The sequence below is a fragment of the Gorilla gorilla genome, chromosome 8 (genome assembly GCF_029281585.2).
Source record: "Gorilla gorilla gorilla isolate KB3781 chromosome 8, NHGRI_mGorGor1-v2.1_pri, whole genome shotgun sequence".
Classification (NCBI taxonomy): Eukaryota; Metazoa; Chordata; class Mammalia; order Primates; family Hominidae; genus Gorilla; species Gorilla gorilla.
In genome coordinates, this window is record NC_073232.2 from 44,123,999 (window position 1) to 44,146,890 (window position 22,892).

General features: G+C 51.9%; 1 protein-coding gene across 1 annotated transcript in view; it reads right to left on the reverse strand.

The window, feature by feature from the left end:
- The window catches only part of CDH23 (cadherin related 23), a 419,032-nt gene that overhangs the window by 178,602 nt on the left and 217,538 nt on the right, over nucleotides 1-22,892 (reverse strand). Inside the window, exons 10-11 of the mRNA XM_063709996.1 lie at nucleotides 21,855-21,967; nucleotides 20,079-20,267 (exon numbers count right to left, since the gene is read on the reverse strand). Coding sequence (XP_063566066.1) covers nucleotides 20,079-20,267; nucleotides 21,855-21,967 — 302 coding nt within the window. The remainder of the gene's footprint in view (nucleotides 1-20,078; nucleotides 20,268-21,854; nucleotides 21,968-22,892) is intronic.

Below are 22,892 nucleotides of genomic sequence, written 5' to 3' on the forward strand. Positions count from 1 at the left end.
GAGCCCCATGACCTGAGCTTCCAGGGTATAGAACCTTGGAAGCCACAACCTCTGGAGTTGAGCCTAGGCTCAGGCACTGCCTTTTACAGCTGTGTGATTTTTGCATACACAATTTTATATCCTTGAGCCTCAATTTCCTCATCTGTAAAATGGGAAGAATGCAGCCTATTTGATAGGGCTACTGTGGGTGAGCTGCCAAATCTTGGTCAAGCATCTGGGATGGAATAAGTGTTCAATAGAGGAGAGCTATTATTATTGTTCTAGGAGTAGTGGGGGTAGGAGAGGAGGCATCCCTGGGAAGGAGCTGATTTCTAGACCATGGCCAGAAATGAGAGGAGCAGGCAGAGAAGGGCAAAGGCTTGGGTGACAGGACCCACCAGTCCCACCCTGGGCGTGGGGCGCAGGTTTCCCTCCTTCCTCGGCTGTACTTTCTGTTGGTCTGATCCATAAGATTGAGCAGTAGAAAATAAAAGCCCATCGAATACATATTCTTTATCCTTCTTTGTCCATCCTTTCACTTAATTCACCCCAATCAGACATGGCAAAGGGGACCTCGGCAGGAGGCAGGCCTCTCCTTCCACCTTCAACTCAAAGCCAGCTGCTTCTCCCTCCAACCCCTACACTAAGGGGGGTGCTAAGTCTCTCTGCCCACTGAGATGCCAGGATACAGAAGGCAGTGGAAGGAGCCTGGCAGAGGACACTGCTTCCGTTTCTGACTCCACCTCAACCCCTGGCACCCAGTAAGCCCATGTCACATGGTGGGTGGCTCTGCCCTGCTGCCTCTTTTTCCTCTGCCCTTCAGGCCTGCCCCGCCACTCATGGCTCCAGGCCTCCGTTTCTCCACTGTGGGAGTGGAGCACCTCTTGGGCCTGCATCAAGGTGAAGGACGTCACCCTCATTTCAGGCTTTCATCCTCCTACCTATGTCCCCTCCCCAAGCTCCTCTGTGACTTGGCCCTTGAGCACCATGGGCCTGAGGTCAGGAGTCTGTTTTCTCTGGAGCTGCCCTGTATTACTACGCAACTGGGGAAGGCCCTGTTTTCCTTCTGGGCCTCTGATCTACCACATGGGAAGCTTGGATGGGGTGATTCTCTAAGGCCCGTAATGCCCATTAATGTGGTGCTCTTTCTTTTCTCTGAGACAGAGTCTCACTCTGTCACCCAGGCTGGAGTGCAGTTGATGCAAACACTGCTCACTGCAGCCTCAACTTCCTGGGCTCAAGCAATCCTCTCAAGTAGCTGGGACCACATGTGTGCACCACTATGCCCAGCGAATGCTTTTTATTTTTTGTAGAGATGGGGTCTCCCTAAGTTGCCCAGGATGGTCTTGAACTCCTGGGCTCAAGCCATCCTCCCGCCTCGGCTTCCCAAAGTGCTGGGATTACAGGTGTGAGCTACCGCACCCGGCCCACTGTGCTCTTCCAACTGCTTTCCATGACTCCAGCCCAAACTCTCTGTCCCATTCCCCTGATTCTCTATCCTCCCCTCTCTCCTCGCCTCCTCTTGTGACTCCTTTGCTTGTTTCTCTCTTTATCTCGCCCTCATTTCTTCTCATCTGCTGGAGACGGAAAGCTGGTGTCCCCTTCCCCAAAATTCATGTTGAAATACTAACCCCCAAGGAGGACAGGGCCTTTGGGAGGTGATTAGGTCATGAGTGCAGAGTCCTCATGAAAGGGATTAGTGCCCTTATAAAAGGGACCCCAGAGCAATCCTTGCCCCTCCAGCCATGTGGGGACACAGTGGGAAGCAGGCCCTCACCAGACACCACATCTACTGGGCCCTTGATCTTGCACTTCCCAGCCTCCAGAACTGAGAGAAATAAGTTTCTGTTGTTTACAAGCCACCCGTCAATGGTAGTTTGTTACAGCAGCCTGTGCAGACTAAGCCTCTCTTCTCTCTCTCCTCTTCCTTTCCTTCTTCTATCCCTCTTCTCCTTTCTCTTTCCTCCCCCCTTCTTGCCCTCTCACCTTCCTCTTTCCAATCTCTCCCTCTCCAACTCCCTCCTTCCCCCTCTTGCCCTGCCTCTCTCCCCTTCCTGTACCTCTCAGCCAGCCTCCCCTCCCTCCTCTCCACAGGTTATCTGCTGAATTCCACACACGCCTGCACAGACGGGATCAATCCGAGGCTGCCTCGCCTTCAGCTTATCTCTGCTCCAAATGATTGATTTTCCCTCTTTAAGGGTAATTTGTTGGTGAATTCCATGTATTTCAAAAACCCTTGTGAAATCTAATTTGATCCGATTGGCAGCTGGCACTTTGGGGGAAGAATACCAGAGCACCATCATTTTCACCGCGGATGTGTGAATTATCTGTCTACAGATGAAGGCACGAGGTGGGCAGGTCCTCCTCACCTGCACGTGCAGACCTTCCCCCACTCCCTCCGGTCGGCCCTGAAGCCAGCCTCCGTTCTCCTGAGAAAAGAATTATAATGTGCGTTGGTACTTGCATTAAGGCAAATGAGGGGCAGGTGCTTTTGAATTCTATTTTCCTAATCTGCAGCCCACTGACCCAGTGCACTATGGGAATCTTATACTTCCAAAGCCCAGCTATACTTTACCACCGTCTGTACCCACTTCTGTTCCTGGGCACAGACTTCCAACTCCTGGGACCCAGCCAAGCCCATGTCACATGGTTCATAGCTCAGCCTTGCTGTGTCTTTCTGTTCTGCATTCCAGACCCTGGACCTCTAGGGACTAGAGCAGTTAGCCCAGAGGGTACTTCCTGAAACAAAGTGGCCTTAGAAGGGCTAGCCAGGAGGGTGAGGCTCCCCTCAATCATGCCCGTGGGTATGGCCAAAGGGCAAGCTTTATGTGGAGATCGAGGGACACACGGTCCTTTCCAGTTCTGTAGATGGAGCAGCTGCTGCTGCTACAGCCACCTGGACTGGTAATTCATGTGCAAAGGACAGAGGGAACCACAGAGGATTTATGTGGCCTGAGTTCTTAACTCAAGGACACCATGCTGTACCCCCCAGCTTCCCACGATCCCAGGGGAGCCAGGCCATGTCCTCTTCTCCCTTCCTCCAGCATGGGCTCTGTTTGGAAGGCACCTGGCCCACGTGGAAAACTCAGCAATCCCTTCATTGTGGCCCTGTCTTGCAACCCCAGGCAAGCCTCCCAGCCCCAGTGGCCATATTTCCAACTTCAAGGTCTGCCACTCTCATCAGAATCTGCTAATTTGAACTTCATCACTCTACCTGGCCTCAATCCCTTTCCTCACTCCAATGGCAAACTCTGCACCCAACTTTTGGCTGGGGTTGGGGCAGGGGGCTAAAGTGGGGTGTAAGTGTTCTCAGAGATGCACAAAGAGTCCAAAGTGCAGGGCAAAAGGATGTGTGCACCCAGGTCTGTCCCAAGCCCAGGACTGTCCTGCCCCTCCTTCTGGGGCCCCTTCTGGGGAGAATCACAGGGCCTGAGGGGCAGCACCGCAGAGAGGGAGTACTCGCTGGCCTCACCAGCCTCCTGGGTCTCCAGCCCTCTGCTTTCTGGCCAGGCCCTCTAGAGGCCTCCAGGCAGGGAGCAGGGAGGGCCAGGGTGCAGAGCTGGGAGCTGGCTCTCCCACTCTGCAGCTGCCTGGCTCTGGCTATTTCCTATGCTAAAATGATTTCCCTCTTCCCACAGAGAAATGTGTGGCCAGGCAAAGAAATCTAAATGCCTTATGGAAATCAGGAGGGGACACCGCCACAGCTGCTAATCACACCGCTTTGTATTCCACTGCCTCTCCTCCAAGAGTGAGTCTGCCTCTCCTCCAAGAGTGATTCCACCTTTCCTGCATGGTTGGGTGGCAGAGAGGGAGCTGAGAAGAGTGGAGGGGACAGGAGATGGGGAGCGAGGACTGGCGCTGGCCTGCTTTGTGACCTCGTGCAAACTGTTTGCCCTCTCTGGGTTGCCTTTCTACATCAGGGATCCCACCATCATAGGAGGCCATAAACTTGGTGTCCTGGAACCCTGGGAGCCAAGAAGGAGCAGGTAATTTCATCTCCCTCTCCTTTCTAGTCCTCTTCCAAGGGAGCTGCCCGGTCTTGGGTCCTCTTCCCAGTGAACAAAGACATCACAAATGTCTTAAGGAATAGGTCCTGGGCTGGGACAGGGTGCTGGGCACCGGGTAGAGGGGTGACCATCCCTGGTGACAGTCCTGTGTGTCACTCAGCTGCCCCCAGGCAGGGCTGCTCAGGCATGCAAAGGGCCCCTCCTACTTGACATATTCCCTATCTTTGGGGCGTGGGGCGTGTATGTGTATTGGCCGCATAGTTGCTATGGGTGAATGGACGAAGGGATAAAGGCATGAATGAATGAGTTGCATGTGTTTATCTGCTGTGCATGTGTGAGTGTGAGAAAAAAAATCAGAAGATAGAGACAGACACAGAGAAGGAAGGATGGTGCTAGGGTTTGAATGTCCCCCCAAAAAATTCACGTTGAAATTTAATCCTCAGTGTGGCAGTATTGAGAGGTGGGGCCTTTAAGAGGTGATTGGATCGTGAGGGCTCTGCACCCATGAATGGACTAATCCATTCATGGATTAGTGGATTAATGGGTTAATGGATTAATGGGTTATCCTGGGAGGGGGACTAGAGGCTTTATAAGAGGAAGAGAGACCTGAGCTACTGCATGAGCACACGTAGCAATCTCATCATGCGAGATGCCCTGCACCACCCCGTGACTCTGCAGAGAGCCCCCACCAGCAAGAGGGCCCTCACCAGATGCAGCCCCCTGACCTTGGACTTCTCAGCCTCCATAGCTGTAAGAAATAAATTTTGTTTCTTAAGTTACTCAGTTTCAGTTATTCTGTTATAAGCAACACAAAATGGACTAAGACACGTGGGAAGGCAGGTGAGAGACAGAGAGACAGGGAGAGAGGATCAGATTCAAAGACAGATTAACAGAGGGAAAGAGAGGGCATGCAAAGGTGGTGGAGGGTGTTCAGGTGAGGAGCTATACTGAAGTAAAGATGGAACCTGGCCGCTGCACAGCAGGGTGGTGGCGGACGGTGGCAGCTCCCATCTTTTTCTCCATCTAGTCCCTCCCCCAGCCTGCCCTTTTGAGCTTCTGTCACTCCCATTGCTGGAACTCTAAACTGCAGCCTCATCTCAACCCCTGCCTTTCCTACAGACCCCACATCTAAGCAGTCCTGACCCCTCGTCCAGTCCCCACCCACCGGTGCTCTCTGTCATTGCCCACTGGTACCACTCCCATTATCCATGTGTCTAGATTAATCAACCTAAAGCATAGCTCTGAGTACATCACTTATGCTCAAGGACCATCTATGGCTCCCAATTGCCTGCTGAATTAGATTGAATCTCACAGCGGTGTTCAAGGACCCCTAACTGGCCTTTCTAGCTGTATAGGAGGGTACAAATTACGCACTTGCTGATTTAATGACGGTGGAGAGAAGGATGGGGCTATCTTAGTCTAGAAGCCCACCAGTGCTGCTGCTCACGCTGGTGCCTCTCACTTCATCCTTTTTGGGGGATGGGTGTGGGGGGTATTCCATAATTTATAGTTTATTTTCTTAATTAACATGTTGTAAAGTTGACTTTTTTTGGTATATAGTTCTATGAATTTTAGCACATGCAAAGATTCTTGTTACCTATCCCCTCCAACCAGGATACAGAACAGTCCCACTGCCCCCAGCACTTCTTTGTCCCGTCTCTTTACAGGGACCCCTCTCCCACCCCCGGCCACCTCTGACCTGTTCTCTGTTCCTATAAGTTTGTCTTTTTTGAGAATGTCATGGAATTATGCAGCACAGGGCATTAGCGAGTGGCTTCTTTCAGCACAATGCCTTTGAGATTCCTCTGATTCTCAATTCCCTTTGGTGATCTATTTATTTAAGCACAGTCTGTCCCTGTAGGACTATTTAGCATATCTGAGTGATCTGCAGAGCTAGGGAGGGGACCTCTGGCATCCCTCTTAGAAGGGTGGCCCCCTGGTGTGCAAGAGGAGGGCTCTGGAGGCAGGAGAGAGAAAAGGGCCAAGAGGATTAAGAAAAGAAAAAAAAATCCTGGTAGACCTGCTCTGTAAATGCTAGCAGGTTTGGACATTCCCTAATGAGGGCTATCACAACAAGGCATCATGCCAAAAACAGAAATGGACTAAGATATGCATGTTAATTTGCCACTACTGAAAGACATTAGGGCTGCCTCCAAGTCTTCTGAGTCCTGCCTCTGTTCCTGCACACTCCACTCCCTCCTTCACCTCAATCTTCCTCCTGTCATCAGTGCTCCCTCTTGCTCCTCTTCCCCTTCCCTTGGGGGTGGCTCCTCAGTCATCCTCATCTCCCCTAAAGTGAAGCATCAGGGTGTCCCGGGGCTGCCCAGTCCTCAGTCTCCTTTCTGCTCTATCCACATCCCTTTCCCAAGTGAACCCAGCTAGAGCGGTGGCTTTATTTATTCATTTGTTTTAGGTAGAGTTGGGGTCTTGCTCTGTTGCCCAGGCTGGAGTGCAGTGGTGTGATCACAGTTCACTGCAGCCTAAATCTCCGGGCTGAAGCGATCCTGCTGCCTCAGCTCCCCAGCAGCTAGGACTACAAGTGCGCGCCGCCATGCCTAGCTAATTTTGAATTTTTTTGTAGAGATGGGGGTCTCACTATGTTGCCCAGGCTGGTCTCAAACTCCTGGGCTCACATAATCCTCCTGCCTTGGCCTCCCAAAGTGCTGGGATTACAGGTGTGGGCCGCCATGCCGGCCACCGGTGGCTTTAAATACAATCTGGGTGTTGGCAACACTTTCATTCCCGCCTCCAGCCTGGATCCACATGGTGGTAGCTGGGGTTCTAGAGGCTCCTGAGAGCCAACGGTTGGATTTCTAGAATCTGGGAGAGCCAGCTGAGGCCACGCCAGTAGCTTGAGATCGGCCATCGAGGAGCATTGACACCACAGAGATTACTAAATGCTATGAGGCAGCCCCTCACCCAGGCCCCGGAGCTGCTCGCTAGGTATCTACCAGCACAGCCCATGTGCCTTCTTGGCGTCTCCATCTGGGTGTCTAACAAGCATGTCAAACGTAACACGCTGGAAGCTAACCTACGGATTCCATCATCCCCTCACTGAATCGACTGCTTTACCGTATCAGGAAGTAAGAACTCCATTTTTCTAACTGCTCAGGCCAAAAACCTTGTGCAGTCACTCTTAACTCCCTTCCTCCCCTCCCCATATTGGCAAATCCCATTGACTCTCCCTTCAAAACAGATCCAGCGGCTGACGGCTCCTCAGCCTCCACAGGCCCCATCTGAATGACGGCAGTCACTCCTAGGAAAGGCCCCTGCCCCTCAGGGTCGATTCACCCACCCCCACCCCTGGCAGACACAGCATCCTTTAAAAAAATTTTTAGGTTGAGTGCGATGACTCACGCCAGTAATCCCAGCACTTTGGGAGGCCAAGGCAGGATGATCTTATGAGGCCAGGGGTTTGAGACCAGTTTAGGCAATGTAGTGAGGCCCCATCTCTACAAAAAGTTTAAAAATTAGCTGGGCACAGTGGCATGTGCCTGTAGTCCCAGCTACTGGGGAGGCTGGGGTGGGAGGATCACTTGAGCCCAGGAGTTCGAGGCTGCAGTGAGTTATAATTACACCACTGCACTCCAGCCTGAGTGACAGAGTGATACGCTGTCTCAAAATAAAAAATAATAATAAAATAAATGTTTAAAAAATGGAGATAAAATTCATATAACATAAAAGTCACCATTTTAACCATTTGAGAGTGAACAATTCAGCATTTTTCCTACATTCACTGGGTTGTACAACCACTACTCCCTCTATCTAGCTCCAAAACATTTTTGTGTCCCCCACAAATGAAGCTTTGTGCCCATTAAGCATCACTCCCCATTTCTCTCCCCCCACCCTTGGCAACCACTAATCTGCTTCCCGTCTCTGTGGATTTGCGTCTTCTGGATGTTTCCCACACGTGAAATCATCCACCAAGTGGCCTTTTGTGTTTCCCAGGGCTATGCCTGCTGTAGCAGGTCAGTGCTTCATTCACTCCTGCAATGGCTGAGTAATGGCCCGCCGCATGAAGGCATCACCTTCAGTTTCTCCATTCGGCAGCGGATGGACAGAAGTTGGGTGTCTTCCACCGCACCTCCTCCCGAAACTTCACTCCTGTCACATCACTGCCTGCCTGCTTCCCTTAGGCGGCTTGCCATCTCATTCCTGTGAGAGCAAAGTCCTGACCACAGCCCTGGGCCTCTCTGACCTCCTCTCCCAGCCCCTGAGCCTCCTTCTGCAGAGCCACTGCACCTGCCCTTCCCTCTGCCTGAACATTCCTCTGCCAGATATCCACAGAGCCTGGGCCCTCTCACTTCACCCAGGCCTGTCAAGGCCTCCTCTGATGGTTCTGCCCCTCCCAGGATTCCCTTAATCCCCTTCCCTGGCTTTCTTTTTCTCCGTGGCTCTTCTCACCACCTGATATCATTTGCATCTGTTTGTTTCTTTGGTCTTCCATCCTTGGAACCTTAGCTGCCCAAGGGCTGAACTTTGTGAATCGATGCTAGAATCACATCTGACACCCAGTAGGTGTTCAACAAATATTTGTTGAATGAATGAAGGAATGAGCCAATCCCGCCTCCCACTCAACGTGCACATCCCTCAGGGCATCTCTTCCTTGTTCCTGCCGGAGGCCCGTGGGCGCCTGCTACCTGTGTGCTTCGCTAGCCACCAGGCATCTCTTCCCACGCTCTGTGACCTTTCCTAAAACATTTCCTCTCTGAGCCTCATTTTGCCCATGTGAAAAGAGCAAAGATATCATCCGTGTGTTGATGCTAGCACTAGTCAGAACCAGGGAGGGGAAAACGTGCTCTGCACCTTGCAACCTGGGATGTAAACCTGTGACAACTTCGATGTTGAAAATTTTATCTCAGGCCGGATGTGGTGGTTCACACCTGTAATCTCAGCACTTTGGGAGGATGAGGCAGGAGGATCACTTGAGGTCAGGAGTTCAAGACCAGCCTGGTAGACATGGTGAAACCTCATCGCTACTAAACATACAAAAATTAGCCGGGCGTGGTAATAGGTGCCTGTAATCCCAACTACTCAGGAGGCTGAGGCAGGAGAATCACTTGAACTGGGAGGTGGAGGTTGCAGTGAGCCAAGACTGTGCCACTGCACTCCAGCGTGGGTGACAGAGCAAGACTCTGTCTCAAAAAAAAAAAAAAAATTATCTCACTCTCAATTCCTTTGATATGAATTCCTTTTTAACAGATGGAGAAACTGAGGCCCGGAGAGGAAGGGAGGGTCTGCCCTAAGCCTGCATGGACAGAGTGAGAGCACAACTGTGACACTTTGCTTTGCCATGAAATGCCTTGCCTCTCCCTCTGCCCTGTGCCCAGCCCCGTCCCTGCACTATTCTCCCCTTTCGGGGGACAGAGTTAGTAGGCGCCTGGGCAAGCAGAGCCCAGCATGGGCTGGGGAGGAGGCTTCTGCGTTCCTGGTGGCCCACTGTTGCCACAGCTGCCCAGCAGGACTCCGCAGTTCCTGTTACTTGTTGATTAGGACATTTCACAGCCCACGATGGCGATGGGGTGAGACACACAGGCACAACTCCCAGCCCAGCTGTGCTTACTGCAGCCTCGTTCAAGACGGGGAAAACAAGACACACCTGTCACTGTTAGGGGTATGAGGTGGGGTGGCCAATGGGGCAGGCAGGGGGAGTATGGGAGGTTCCAGGGTGAACTGGGTTCACTGGCACCCACAACGAAGGGGCACCAGGGAGGGTGCTAGCCAGTCAAGAGGCGCTGGGGAGAGGAAGAGGCATGGAGAAGAAAGTTTGCCAGCTCTGCTTCTGATTCCCATGGGGGTCTTCAGGAAGCCCCGCCACTGCTTCGAGGGAGCATGACTCCATGGGTAAAACGATTCTCACTACTTCCCATGGTGCCAGCCCTGCTCAGGAGTGTGGGTGGCGGTGGGTGTGGGGAAGGAGCCTGCCAGGGAGGCGGGTGAGAGGGGAACAATTTCCCAAATCCAGCATGAAAGATGAACTCCAGCTGTTAGACGGGACTCCGGGCTGGGAGCTGTGGGAACTGGCGTGCGGAGGAGGTGAGGGGTGGGCACTGGTACGGCGGCTGCCACACAGGCCCTGCTTCACACCCCCTGCCAGGGGTACAGGGCTTGGTGTAAATAGCATGCTAATTAGATTTACAAAGAGACTAAATTAGGAGGTGTCTGACTCATGGCAGAGGCCACCCTCTGGTCCCCAGGGAGGCTGGAGCTTAGCACGCTGGGAGGAAGCACGCCATAGGATGTGGCCATGGACAGAAAAATCTTCATCATCACCATCATCATTATCACAATAAGGGCCTCACTGAAGGCAACTGGGGAGAAATTAATGGGAAAACGCACAGTCTGGGCTGTCCGCTCCCTCTAGCTTCTCTTCCAGAGTGGCTTTGCTTTGAAGTCAACAAATATTTTCCTGGAGAGACTAAATCTTGGGGGAAGAACCCTAGAAATGTGAGCTGAAGCTGTGAGACAACCGAGGCCTTGCAAACAGACCCCTGCCTACTGCCAGGGCAGAGGATGGGGAAACAGAGATGCGGAGAGGTGCTCACCGGGGCCCCAGGAATCCCAGGTACCAGCTGTGTGGACACTGCTTTGTGTGGATGCTCAACCTTTGCTGCGAGGTCAGAGTCACCAGAGAACCTTTTCAAAATAAGAACATCCAGGATGGGCTCCCTGGCTTCCGGCATGGGGCAAGGCAATGAAGACCCCCACTTCTCTGCATGCCTTGCCTTGATTGCTCCCTGGACAAGGGCCCTCTAACCCCTCTCCGCTTTACTTCATTGATGAAATCACAAGCTGGTGAGAGGTACAGAATGTTGGAGGCAATCCATCCATTTCCTTTTTCTAGCCAGATCCCAGTTACCACCTTCATGGAGGAGAAAGAAGGGTCTGGAAAATAGGACAATTGTACATCCGAGAGTACGAACCCTACATCTGCCCCACGGGATTCTGGCAGCCTGCCCCCTTCTTTCCCTCACCTCTCTTCACTGCTTCTAGAGTTTGGTTTTTAATTCAAGTTGCTTAGGAGACAGAAAAACAGAGGTCCATGCCCTAGGTCACACCAGCAGGTGGGGAGAGTTGAGTGCAGCTGCACCCACTCTCTGGGGTGGCAAGAATGTGCATTGACTGGGTCTCTCCCACTGAGCAGATGCTGGGGTGTACATTTCTGGGGCTCAGTTGAACAGTGTGGTCCAGAGCTGGAAAAGGGACCCTCAGCTGAACACGTGACATGGAGCCACGGGTCTTGTCTCCTCCCTGCTCCCACCCTGTCCATCCCCACACGGTGTGCGGCTAAGGATGCCAGCTCTAAAAACCAGCAGACGTCAGCCTTGCAGTAAAGGCCTGAGAGGGGAGCTAGGGTTAGCGCAGTACAGGAACTAAGGGTGAGGTGTTCATCTTTTTGTGCCACGACCCTTCTGAGAGTCTGGTGAAGCCCAGGCACCCCCTTCTCAGAAGAATTTTTATTTTCCACAAACTAAAATACAAGGAACCACAGAGCCAACTAATTATTTTGAAATACAGTTACCAAAGTATTTTAAAAGGTTGTTATAATCCTGTATGCGCTTCAGGATGCATTAAACAAGGAGACTTAGCAGTCAGTCTCATATATGCTGTAATTTCAGAGCAGTGATGAGCGTAAATGGTATTTTGAGATTTCTGTGACACCTGTAACGTGATATGAAAATATCTGAGATGTCTCTTGGGGTCAAAGCCACAGGTAATGCTAATACCACTGTGGTTTTTTCTGTATTTGTAATTAAAGGAATGCTGCGGTTCACTTAGAAGCTGGCGAAAAGAAAGATGCAGATTTTTCTCCACCCAGGGCCATGGATGCCTTGGGTGGTCTGTGGTCCCCCTTCCCCAGATGGGCTGAGAACTCCTGGACTGAAAGGAAGACTGAAAGGAAGCCGAAGAGGCCCGCAGGAGAAGCCTGCAGCCAGGAACGCAACCTTTGCAGAGCTGCGTGGGGAGGGCCTGGAGGCTCTGCAGCCCAGACAAACTGCCTAACAGGACCAAATGTGAAAATAAATTTAAATAAATACAAGGTTGTGGGCTGCTGCTGCCTGACAGGCCTGGAACACATGTGGAATGGAAAATGAGGGTGACGGATAAAAATAAAGACTGAGATGAGCAGGAGAACAAGAACAGTCTCTCATTCTCACCTCCACCCCATCACTGCCTACCCCCACCCGCCCCCCAGCACTCAGGAATATGGCCTTTTCTCCTTGTCATTTTTTTTTTAAATTTATTTGGTGATGTTTTCTCCATGGGGAGGTGGGTAATTCTTTCCGTTTTTTTTTCTATGCCCCTCAAATAAATAAACTATGTCATCTCCTGCCTGAAATGGGAATCAGTTCCTGCCAGATGTGTCCCCGTTCACTCTGCAGTGCAGGCCCCTCCGCTCGGTGGGACCAAACCTTCGGGAGGTCGCCCAGTGGATTTGAGCCCTGTGACTGAATTCTCAACCCTCGGGTCCCAAGCGGCCCCCAGTGGGGGTGCCTCTCATGCCAGCAGAGGCTGGCTTTCTATCCACATTCACGGGGGGCTCTCACTTCTTTAAGGCCCTATTCAGAGCCGTTTTCCCCATATTGGACAGCTGTAGTCGGATGTGCCCACTCTTGTCTAATGCTGTCGCTTAAGCTCATCTCCTCAGTAGACACTGGGAAGTAAAAATTATCAGAGTTTGGAAAACTGAGATGAGAGAGAACAGGAAGCCATGTTTGCAAATGGGGAGCCCTGCGGCACATGCAAGAAGCGCAAGGTTGAGAGTTCAAGACCAAGTTCTGAGACCAACTAGCTGTGTGACCTTAGGCAAGCCGCTTAACTCCTCTGAGCCTTGACTTCTTCCTCTATAGAAAGGACAGGAGATAATAATAATAATAACAGCTAATGTCTAAAGTATGCTTTTTCTTTTCTTTTAGAGACAGGTTCTCTCTCTGTCACCCAGGCTGGATTGCAGCGGTGCAATCATAGCTCATTGCAGCCTCAACCTCCTGGGCTGAAGCAATCCTCCTGCCTCAGCCTTCCAAGTAGCTGGGACTACAGGTGTGTGCCACCATGCCCCACTTCAAGAGTGCTTTTTATGGGCTAGGCACTGTTATAAATACAGATACGAACCCATTTAATCCTGACAGACATTCTGTGAGGTACAGCGGCTATTGTCTCTACTTTGCAGATAAGAAAATGGCATCAGAGGATAAATAAATCCCCAAGGTCACACAGATCAAAAGTAGGAAAACCAAGTGGCAGACCCAGACTGTCTGGCTGGTTAATTTTATTTCTAACCACTCCAGCTGCCTCTCTCGTCCTTCCCTGAAAAGGGATGCGGCAGGGGGTTTCGACTACACAAATACAAGGCAGGCTGGGGTTGGGGACAGAGATGAGGCCCAGAGAGGCGCCCAAGTCCCTCTGCTTGAAGCGGGAACTGGGTTTGCCGGAGCCGAGTCTGTGGAGCCGGCTCAGGGAAAGGAGGATGGGCTGGCTGCAGGGTCAGTGGGCGGGGGAAACCCCGGGCGGCACCTTCCCCTTCCCACCCGCGTCCTCTTGGATGAAGAGAACATTAGGATTTGTAGAGTCTTAAAGACTGACTGGCCTAACTCATTGTTTTCCAGAGGCAGACACTGAGGCACAGTGGGGGGACGAGGCTTGCCTGGAATCGCACCTGAGTGCGGAAGAAGAACTGGGCTGAGAACCTGGCTTGGGCGCTCTCTCTGCCACCTTCTCAGGGCAGTTGGGGTAGGTGTGGTAGTGGAAGGCTGAGGTCAGAGTTCAAAATCCTGGGCCGATTTGAAATCACAGAGCCTCTGTCACAAAGGCTGAAGGGGCCAACTCAGTGTCCTGGGAAGAGTTCCAAAGAGCAGTTTCTATTGGACTTTTAGGGTTCTATGATCATGGAACCGGGGGTTCTCCAGCTTTCTGAAAACACCTTAAGAGGAAAATGGCTACATTGCTAAACTGTCAGACACTGGAATGCGTGGTCACAGGAGTGGGGAGCGTCTCCCGTGTAGGGAGACTTCACTCCATTTCAGCGCTTCCACCCTGCACATTTCAACACAGCCATCAGAGGGCTCCTTGAGAAAGGCGACTCAGACCATATCAGCTACCTGGCTTCCCGGGGCTCCCAGTAACAGAAAAACACCTTCCTGTGCCTGACAAGGCCCTGCCTGCCCCCGATGAGGCTGCAGCCTGGCCTCCTGACACCCCCATCCTCTTGAGCTCTGTCCTGGACATCCACAAGAGTCTCTTTTCTGCTCCTTGAAAATGCCAGGCCATTTCCCTTTTGGGGATCTCTGCCCTTGTAGGGGAGTGTCTGCTGCCAGAATGTTCTGCCTCCACAGCTCTGCATGGCTGCACCCTCCATGCCACTTAACCTCAGCTCCAACAGCACCTTTCTGAAGGCTTTCTGGGACCACAGTCAGGAATCACCCTATCCCACCCTGTCACTCACTCACCCTGTTTATAGAGTTCTGAACATCCATTTCTACTGCAATTCCGTCTCCCCACTGGAATGAAATATAAGCTCTGGGAGGGCAGGGGCTACATCTTCAGCTCAATCCCCCCGGGATCTAGCACAGTGGCAGGCACATAGTTGGTGCACATAACACTTGTTGCTTGAATCAATAACTAACCCCCAACCTGCGTAAGTTTCAGCAGAGTCCCTCAGGAAGGCCAGGGGTTTGGCAAATTAACGAGGCCGGAAGGCCTTTCTGAAATATTCCAATTCCCAGAAGCAGCCAGAATCTGGCAGCTGAGGCCTCTCTGGGGTGGGGAAGAGAGTGGTGTCCCAATCCCTACCCCGATCCCTCTCCTCTGCACAAAATATTCTCAAGGACAGCAGCAAATGTGTTCTGAGAAGCTGCGGGTCAGGAGTGAGGCAGAGGAAAGTGGATCAAATGCTCCCAGCTCTGGAGAAGGAAGGCAGGACATCCGCAAATGGTATTTCTCCTGACAGTGGATGAGAGGAACTGTCAGTTTTCAGCTATCTGGGTCAGCGGGGAGGGGTCGTGCATAATGAAACAACTATTTAAGAACAATACCCCTTGCTGGGATTTGAAAGGCACCCAGAGGTGTGGATGGTCTCCGCGCCACCCTGCCTCCGTCCCCAGCCCCCTTCTGCTAGTCTGACTTTTTGATGGGGGATGCCACACAGAGGTAATCCACTGGCGCCTAAGTGGAGGAATGTTTTCTAGGACAACTGAACAGAAAATTCCAACCCGCGCAACAAACTGTCCCCGTGCAGAAGGGAAAACAGGACTGCCAGTGGCTGACTCAGCTTCCAGGCATGTTAATGAGGTGAGGCAGGGGAGAGCTGCAGGCAAGGCCAGGAGAGGAAAAGTTGACCCAAGTGGAGAAAATACAAAGAATATGTTGGGGGCAAGGGCAGCACAGGGGGTTTAAGGATATATACATCATAGGACTCCAGGTGGGTGAGTGAGTTGCCGATTCACCGTGGCTCCCCAGAACACCAAGAAAGACACAAGAAAACGCCCAGCCACCAGGTGCAGGGGAATGAGGCTGCCACAACCTTTAATTTGAAACTCAGAGATGAGCTCCCAACACCAAGGCTGACTTCTGGGGCTTCTGCCTTTTGGATTTTTTTTTTTTCTGATTTGCATCGCAACCAGCTATTTGCATCTCAACTGTCACAAGGTACAAATGGGTTGTTGCTGGTTTCAGCCCACCCTGTCCTTTCCTTCCCTGGTGTCTGTGGGGTTTCTATAGCCAGGCAAAGGAAAAGAAATTACTCAGTGAGACCTGACAATGTGAATGGAGTCCTTGGGAGACAGAAAGGACTGCTTTCAAGCACCTTTGTTGTTGTGAATGGTCTAGCAGAGTCTGAGATTCAGTGAGAGACTGAGCAGAATCTTCGATCTGGTGGCGACAGTGAATTCGATTAGCATCCTCATTAGGAGCAACTGCCACAAAGTTCCTATGGAGAGGTTACACTGCTTCCTCCTTCCCTTTCTGTTTTGCATCAGCTCCCTCGACTGCCCCGCAGTGGATTTCTGAGGTCATCCTTGCTACACAAACTCAGCCAGACCTGGTTTGGAAAAAGCCGTGGGCCATCTCGCTGATACTTGGGCATTTAACCATGCATTAACTCAACCAATGCTCATTTCCAGAGTGCCCTCAATGTTCCAGGCAGAGCATGAGGGCCTGGGTTACACTGGTGAGCCAAACCAAGCATGCCCCACCCCCGTGCACCATTCAGTGCAATCAGGAGTTAGATTTAGTGGGATCCTCACACTAATCGTGGGCATGTGAGAGTCACGTGGCTCCACAGAGCCTGGGACAGAGGGTTCTGACTGCTCTGCTGGCTCCCTTCCCTTCAGAGAATTTACTCAATGAACACATTTTCCTGCCACACCAAGCAAATCCAGAGTCACCTTCAACCCAGACACAAATCTCAACAGATGTATTTTTTCCTCAGAAATGGACTGGCAAGAAACAACACTTTTCTAAAAATCTTTTCTCTAACACTTGCCTGATTTCTCTTTGTGGTTCCCTGATTTTTCTGGTTCTGGACACTCAGGCAATGTTTAACTGCTTTTGCAGTCCTTCTTTTGCTCCTGTTGACAATGTGGCTAAATGGTCCACGGGGGTCCCTGGGCCTGATCCTCCATTATGGTGGGGCCTCCCCTATATCCAAGACTGGTCCTCTGAAGCATTCACCCGGCCAGCTCCGGATTCCTCCAGAGAAGAACATGAGATACACGAGAGCAGGGCTGGGCCGAAAGCAACTCATCCCTCCCTCTTATTGATGAATGAGCCCGGTGCCACATGCGGGATGGTTTGGGGGCCACCCCATCTGGAGGCTGGAAAATGGCCAAGGTGACCTCAGGGTTGGGTGGCCTGGGCTCCTGGGCTGCCTCTCCTCATTGGCTCTGTCTCTGCAAGTCACTGTGCCCTGGAGAAGAGGAGGCCAGGCCTGCACTGTCAGAGACACTGACCAGCTCCCTTGGGAAAACAGCCATGGAGAGCAGGGAATGGTCCCTGGTGGGGTTGGGTGCCCTGACTGCAGCGGGTGTGCCAATGGCTGAGCCTGGGTGGGGCGCGGTCACTAGAGGCGGGTTGGACCCAGATACTCCTGGGCATTCCTGCAGACATTTCAGAAAGTGCTTCTAGCAAAGGCAGCCTGAGATAAAATCGGAGGTGTCAGGGTTACATTGCCCCCAACCAGTTGGGGTGAGCACTCCTGGGGGGTTCCGGCCTTACATCTGGTGGCACTTGCTGGACCCAGGCCTGGTCAGGAGCTGCGGCTCCTCAATGATGACAACGGCTAACGTACTGGGCACTGTGCCTCGCCCTGTACATGCCTCCTTCTCTGTGGCAGAGACAACTACTTGGCACCTTCCCCACGTTTCCTGGCCTGCTGGTGGTGACGTGGGGGCACATAACTAGTTCTGGCCAATAGTCATTGGGTAGAAGTCGCGGAGCCAGTTCTGGGATGAAGCACAGAAGAGCTGGTACTTAGCCCTCCAGCTGTCTCTTCCCTGCTGCAGGGACCGAGGGACCTGCAGATCATGCTCCTCAGCCACTACATGGGGTAGGGTTTCCCTGTCCACCTGTGCTAGCCTAGTCGTCCACGTGAGAAATCAACTTTTATGTGGGGCCTAACTTGTTACTGCAATGTAAGCTGATGGATGCATTCTCTTTCCTTTCTCTTTGTTTTTTTAAACAAATGAACAAAGTGAGGCTCATTACTTTACCTGAGGTCACACAGCTAGTACATGGCAAGGCCAGGCTGAAACACAGGCCCTGTCTGACTCCAGAGCTTGTGCTGCCCCCACACAAGCTGTCTTCCTTCTGGGTTGCCTCCAAGATCAAGCCTCAATTCCTTGGCTTGGCATTCGAGGCCCTCTGAGACCTGGGTCCCGGCCTACCTCCCCACTGCACACATCCTTGCTTGCCTGGATTACGGCCTGCTGTGGCCAGCCAACCTTCCTGTGTGCCTCTGGGTGCAGCCCTAGGCCCCTCTCACCATAGAACCTCTCCTGATCCTCTCAGCCCCGCAGCTGACCCCTCACTGCCTGTGGTCACTGGACCTGGACCCCACGCTGGTATCCACATTTCTCTTCTCTTGGGCATTATGGTTCTCCTGAAACCACAGATGGGACTTTCTTCTGAGCATCTCATTCATACAGTCATCTCCAAAAGGAGGTGCCTGCCCTAAAGGGGGATACAAGGTGATCCATTAGGGTGTGAGAACATATTAGAACTTGTTTTTATACCTGTTTTTTCCACCTTTTAAAACTACTACATTAAAAAATTTGTTTTTTGGGGTTTTTTTTTTTTGAGACAGGGTCACCTAGGGTGGAGTGCAGTGGTGCAATCTCCGCTCACTGCACCCTCCGCCTCCCAGGTTCAAGCAATTCTCATGCCTCAGCTTCCTGAGTAGCTGGGATTACAGGCGCACACCATCATGCCTGGCTAATTTTTGTATTTTTAGTAGAGATGGGGTTTCACCGTGTTGCCCAGGCTGGTCTCGAACTCCTGGCTTCAAGTGATCCACCTGCCTCGGCCTCCCAAAGTGTTGGGACTACAGGTGTGAGCCACTGTGCCTGGCTTAAAAATATGTTTTAAAATGTACATACTGTATTTGTATCAACACACTATTGACTCCTAGGACCATGGGTTATACTTGGCTCCCCAAGAGGCTAAATATAGCTCCTTGTAAACAGCGGGTGATCAATACATACTTTAGTTATCTCAGACAGATAGGTATGGAATGCCTTACTTAGCAGGAGATGGAGACACACATGTACACACACACACACGTGTGCACACACACTTGAGCACACACACAGACACACGGTGGGACTGACTTGCCCACGTGCCCTGAGTCCTTGGGGGGACCGTGTCTGGTTGAGAGGAGCTGCCAGAGGGGGGCAAGAGACGTGGGCAGAGGGGCTCCTGGGTCAACAGGGTGGGCCACTTGCTAAGCAGCCAGAGTAGAGAGGGCTCTTCCGAGGGCGGTGGAGGAAGCTCAGCCTGGAGCAAGGCCACCGCGGCAGCCCCACGCAAGGAGTGATTGAAGAGAAGCACCTCAGGCTGGAAAATCTAATGGAATTCCAGAGCAGAGTGGGCCAGGAGGAGCAGCAGCAATAAATAGAAGTCCTATTAGCATGGCAGCTGCTGACAGGCAGGGAGATGGGGTGCAAGGAGGGGTGAGGGCAGGGGAGGAGGCAGGCTGAGAGGGTCCTGAAGGGATGGAGACCTGGCCCCACCGAATAGAGGCCTCGCCGCCCTGCCCCCCTACCCCCGCCCCTATGATGCAGGGTGTGTCACGACCAGTGCAGGGGGCTGCCCCCACCCTGAGCCTCCTGCCTCCTCCTCTGCAGCTCTCCCTTACTTCCTTTCAAGGCTGGGCCCAGCCAGGGTAGACCCCCTGGTGATGCAGGGGTCTTCTTATGGCCTGGGATCCCCTCCAAAGCACTTAGGTCCTTTCACTCTTCACATGGAAAAGCTGGGGTCATTATTACACCAAAAACAGGAATTAGACTTTCTGCTAAGGTCATTATTTGAACAGGAGCAAAAACGGGTACAGGCATCCCAAAGAGGGCAGCAGATGATCCATCAAGCGATTCTCCTGCCTCAGCCTCTCACGTAGCTGGGATTACAGGTGCCCGCCACCACGCCTGGCTAATTTTTGTATTTTTAGTAGAGACGGGGTTTCCAATGTTGGACAGGCTGGTCTCAGACTTCTAACCTCTTGATCTGCCGGCCTCCCAAAGGGCTGGGATTACAGATGTGAGCCACTGCACCTGGCCTTATTTCTACCTTTTAAAATTGCTATTTTTGTACATGCTTTACAATATCCCTACTAGATTAGTATGATGATCATTTATGTAACTTCTAAATAATAACCACACATATGGAAACATGTGCTTACATGTTTTTTGCAGGGTGTAGGGGGTAATCCAAAAGTAGAGACTAGTGATTTTTTTTTCAGCCTTATTTATCCTCAGAACCTACCAGGAGTGGGGTGCTGCAATGTTTGTTTCTATTTTATAGCTGAGGACCTGAACAGCCCAGGCAGGGTGGTGGGTCTGGATGGGTGGTGGGTCTGCATGGGCCATGTGTCCAGGGACTCACCTCATCCTTGTCCACCACCTGGATGAAGAGTGGAAGGGCAAAGCCGACCTGTGCCAGCTCAGTGATGGCCACGCTGTACTCGGAGCTGTTGAACTCCGGGGCATTGTCATTGATGTCAATAACCAGGATATTGAAGGTCGTCGTGACTGTAGCGTCAGATGGGGTGCGGTCATCGTTCAGCTCCGTGCCCTGTGGACAGAGATCAGTCACCCCGGGGTGAAGGCAGCTAATCACAGCAACAGCTCTTGCTTACCAAAGACTTTCTCAGCACCAGCCACTGTGCCTCAATGTGAATGATCCCATCTAATCCTCACCACAACTCCAGGAGGAAGATTTTATCATTAGTATCCCCATTTTAGTGATAAGGAAACTGAGGTTCAGAGAGACTAAGTAACTTGTATAAGGATTCACAGCCAGAGTAGATTTTAAGCTCAGGTAGTAGGATCCTAGGACTGACAGCAGATGGATGAGATGGGGTGGGGAGGACAAGACAGATCTGGAGGTTCATCGAGGGACAAGAGGGAAGTCTTCATTCTCTTTGGCAGATTGTGAAACTGAGGCCAAGAATGTTTGTGCTGGGGGTTAATCAAGACTTAACTGAGCATCTGCTATGGGCTGAACCCTGTGCTCGGCTCTGAGGGTCAGCACAGACGGACTGATTCAGATACCTGGGTGTCCAGTCTCTGGGCCAGAGCCATGGGCCCAAAAGTGCCCATTTCCAGTTCTGAGTCAGCCTTCTGAATCTGAATCTCTCTGGATGAGAGACACAGGAACAGATATCTTTCAATAGCTTTCCAGGGGATTCGGGTTCACAGCCAAGTGTGAGAACACACCCTCATATTTTATATAAAGACAGAAAAACTGAGTTCAAGTCCTGCAGTGGGGTGCTGGGACCAGGGGGCAGCTCTCTCTGGTAGAGCTGACCACCTCACCTCCATGGCAGGAGAGCAGACAGGAGGGAAGGATGGTGGTGGGAGCACGCCCTCCCATGGCTAACCCACACCTGAACAGCAGGGCCTCCTAAGGTCAAGGACAGCAATTAAGGGCCAGGCTGGGCTGCACCATCCTCCCCATGGCGCTGGAAGGGCCTCCTTCCCAGAGCCCCTGGCCTCAGTCTTTGGGCCACCTGTTTCTCTCAATCAACGGCTGATGGCCTGGGCTGGGAAGACCCCCTGTGGCTCAGACAGGATCCATACCCCTAAACGGGTTTCTCCGGGAATGGCTCTGCAAGTCACTGATTTGAATTAAAACCGACCGTGAGTGGCAGGCGGCTGCAGGGGGTGCGGAACTGTAGCTCTGCCTCACATCCTGGGGTGGAGACCCCAGCACATTGCTGTTGCATTGCTCTCTGCTGCATTGCTGTTTCTTAACAGGAAGTCATGGCACTTGGAAGTGGGACAGAACCCCAGAAATGGGGCAAATTCCAGAATTCCAGGTGGCTGCAACAGAGAACTTGGAATCCTGGGACAACAGTAAGGAAGGACCACAGGATGAGCACCTACTGTGTGCCTCCCGCTGAGAGGGGATAAAGTTCCAACCCGTGTGGTTGTTGATGATGGATGCGGCAGGCCCAGCACACCTACAACTTCATAACTTGGGTGCCTTCCTGATGGGGCCCTGGGCACAGCCCCGGGAGGCAGTGCAGGGTGAGAGCACGGAAGCGAAGTGCTTCCGGAGCCACCACCAGGGGCAGGAGCCCTCGGACACTGCTGGAGGTTGGCATCCGAGTAGGGGCATCTCCTCTACCTGGGGTGAAGGTGCCCACCCAGGTCTCACCTTCACAGTCAAGATGAAGCCACGGCTGTACAGGGGGTTCTCCCGGTCCAGCAGGCCATTCAAGGTCAGCGCTCCGCTGATGTAGTCCAGGGCAAAGATGCTGTTGGTATTCCCTGCAAGAGAGAGAAGCATTCAGGTGTGACCAGGCACAGGGCAGGGGGGCATGGAGCTGGGGCCGGGGCTCCTCTCTGGGCATTAAAGACTCATCAGTTACTTGAAATGAATGCTGGTTCAAGAGTAATAGAAAGAGCCCTGGAGTCCATGGAGCAGCCGGCAGACAGCAACGGGTCCCAGAAGGAGAACAGCATGGCCTTTCCAATCTCCTTCTGGTCTCTGTGACCCAGCCAGGGAGAAAGTCTTGGTTTGGTGCTACTATGCTTTAACACTTCTCTAGACTCGCTTGATTTCTTTTTTAACAAAGAGAGAGCAGGCTTCAGGCTCAGAGCCTTCCAAAGGGAGTGGATGCCAGCCAGGATGCAGTAACCTGGTTTTGTTTCTCTTGTGCTTATTTTTATGGTCACATTCTATTCTAGTCTAGTCTAGTCTAGTATATTCTATTCTAATTTTTTATTTATGACCGTGATGTAAAGTTTCCTTTTACAACAAATGTAAATGAAAGACATAATTTTAAAAAAGTACTATGTTAAGTACTTATTAAAATTTAAGATATGTATTAAAGTACTGGCAAAAATTATCTATGAGCCACACTTGCCTCAAACCGATGTCTCTGTAAACACCCCTCTCCCTCTGCCACCTTCAATTTCTGCTTTCTCTCCACAGAAACTCACACTGGCGTCCTTGGGTTTCTCCAGATCACTATGCTCTTTCCTGCCTCCTCATCTTTTAGTGTCTGTCGTTCTCTCTTGTCCTCATCCTCTGCCCAGCTCAGTGCCAGCCTCTTCTCCTCCTCCAGAAAGGCAGTCCTGACTTCTCTAGCTGGCCCCTTCTGGTCCCCACAGGCAGTAGCCACTGTTTTGTAATTAACTGTTCCCCAGTTGATTATTGGGTGTTCATTGGATCTCCCTTCCCGGCCCTCTG